This window comes from Triticum aestivum, chromosome 4B, assembly GCF_018294505.1.
Source record: "Triticum aestivum cultivar Chinese Spring chromosome 4B, IWGSC CS RefSeq v2.1, whole genome shotgun sequence".
Lineage (NCBI taxonomy): Eukaryota > Viridiplantae > Streptophyta > Magnoliopsida > Poales > Poaceae > Triticum > Triticum aestivum.
The window spans coordinates 604,307,936-604,310,286 of NC_057804.1; the positions used below are offsets into that span (position 1 = coordinate 604,307,936).

General features: G+C 57.5%; 1 protein-coding gene across 1 annotated transcript; it reads right to left on the reverse strand.

Moving 5' to 3' along the window:
• Positions 1-224: 224 nt before the first annotated feature.
• LOC123089363 (benzyl alcohol O-benzoyltransferase-like) lies at positions 225-1,960 on the reverse strand. Its single transcript, XM_044511062.1, has one exon. It carries the CDS (start codon positions 1,911-1,913, stop codon positions 435-437), a length of 1,479 nt encoding a protein of 492 aa, XP_044366997.1. The 5' UTR covers positions 1,914-1,960; the 3' UTR covers positions 225-434.
• Positions 1,961-2,351: the final 391 nt, after the last annotated feature.

The window sequence follows — 2,351 nt, forward strand, 5'->3', positions numbered from 1 at the left end:
GCTGCGTGTCTGTTTCTGGTAGTATTTGTTTTCATATTCGTTTCCGGGGTTTCTGTATTCATTTCTGCTTCTGCAAAAAAAATATGAAAACAAATATGGTAACACCCAGTTTTGTCCGTTTCCGCGCCGTTTTTCATTCCTAGTGCCTACGGGTGTCATGTTCACTCCTCTTGCACCTTTCGTGCATTATGAGTGAAAACCCTAGTCCGCAGTGTTGGACTCGACGGCGGCTGCGATGCGTAGGGGTCGTGTCCCTCCTAGGGTTGTCGGCAATGAGTGCAGGTCCCAGCGCTAGCGGCATTCCTGGTCCATCCTTTCCCGTGTTATTGTTCGCCGGCGCTTGACATACACACGCTTTTGACGGCATTCATTTATATTACACCGTTCAGCCGTATGACTTTATTTATAAAGCAAGGTGAAAGTCTATTTCCACTTTAATAGCGGGCTCGCGGGGCAAGTGGAGCTGACGATGCTTTCTCCATAAGCGGCTCTAGCTTGGTGGTGAGGGCCAAAACCTCCTTCCGGTACCTTCCCGTGCAGTCTGCTGGGAGGTAGATGCCGACGAACGTCTCGCCCTCGCCCTTTTCGTTCTTGCCTCGGATGAAGAAGGTGGCGCCGCGGTGGGCGTCCGTGGTGACGCCTGAATAGACGGGCTTTCCCCACCCGAACTCGGCCTCGTCGAACCCGGCATGGCTGAGGTCCGACACGCCGAACGTGCGCTTCCTCGCGATCACAGGATGGCCCTCCAGCACCATCAAGTCCGCCACCGACCGCATGTACTCGTACGTCACCCTCGCCTTGGCCGCCCTGATGAGCCCCACCGCGTAGCCAAGGTCGCGGCCGCACAGCTCCCCGGCAGCGCAGCGCGCCACAGTGAAGGCGAACGCGTTGCCATAGTATCCGGCGGGGATCTCGCGGCCGAACACGTCCATGCGCCGGCCGCGCGCGTTCACCGCCATCATCAGCTGCACCTCGTCCCCGGACGCGTAGCCGAGCGCCGCAGTGCGGCTCCGCCACACGCAGGCGGCCACCAGGTCGAACTGAGACGCCGATGCCGCTCCCGGCGCGGCCCGGCTGCGCAGCGCGGCGATGGCCCCCGGCCCGAAGGAGAACTGGACGCGCGCCATGTCGCGCTGTGGCGTGGATGCGATCCGGTCGCCGTCGCAAACGTCCGTAGGCTCCCGGTACTCGTCGTGAGGGAAGCTAGGGAGTGGCGGCTGCCGCGCGTTGAAAATCTCCCTGGTCCATACGGGCGGCATGGACGGCGCGCTGGCGCCGCGGGCGAGCTCGCCGACTGCCTTCCAGAACTGCGCCAAGCCGGCGGCGTCGCTGATGCAGTGGGCGCTCTGGTGGCAGACGGTGAAGCCTCCGCACTTGAGCCGTGTCACCTGGACGTAGAGCAGGGGCTGGTTGATGATTGCAGCTAGCACTAGCGGCACGCCAGGCGGGGGCGCCTTGTAGACGTGGTCGTCGTAGATGAACTCCTCGGAGCGCGGGAACGGCGGGTACCGCACGTCGCCGAGATCATCGATGGCGATGTCCGTGTCGGCCTCCACGAACATGACGCCCTGCCCAGCGCAGTCCACAACCAGCTTCCGGCCGGCCTCCTCGCGCAGCCGACCGGCCATCGGGTAGTAGTGCACCAGCGCCTCCGCCAGCGCAGCGCGCACGGCCAACGCCGGGTCGATGAGCCCCTTGGACGGGTCGCCTCGGTAGAGGTGGATCACGGTGCTGTAGAACCACATGACTGGCTGGTTGTCGATGTCCGACAACGCCATGCTCTGCCGTGGCGTCGCCCGCGCCGGCGCCACCAACGATGGCGTGCCCCGCCGCACATTCAGCTCATCTAGCACCGTCCTAGCAGCCATTCTAGCAATGTAGGTCCCCTGGTTATCAATCGACCGTGCTTGCATGGCTTACACCCATCGTGGTAGCTAGCTCTATTTATACAGCAGCAGCAACATCAGCTCCCTCTGAATTAGTATATCTAAGTGTAGGTTATTGGTAGGTAAGGGCATTTGTAGGTAAAAGTTGAAGTAAAGTTAGTAGAGTAAAATTTTACTTTCTTAATGATGGCCGCATCTAGCCGATCCCTATAGTTATAGTTAGCGGAGTAAAATCAAATTTATGACTGTTTTATATACTAGCCGCACAAACACAATCTCTACACAATGCATATCTTAAAATCATTCAAATTAAAGTATGGATAGCAATAATCGTCATAAAGTAAAGTTTCATCACCGCGTTTTTCAAATTTAAACATGCGAAGTTCACCCAAAAGACATCACTTCAAACACAATGTTTGATTCAAAATTACCGCAAACATAACATGTATATGTTGTGGATCGAGC

What these genes read in the sequence shown, in the direction of transcription:
- LOC123089363 (XM_044511062.1), bottom strand. Translation starts at nt 1,913, where the DNA reads ATGCAAGCACGGTCGATTGATAACCAGGGGACCTACATTGCTAGAATG.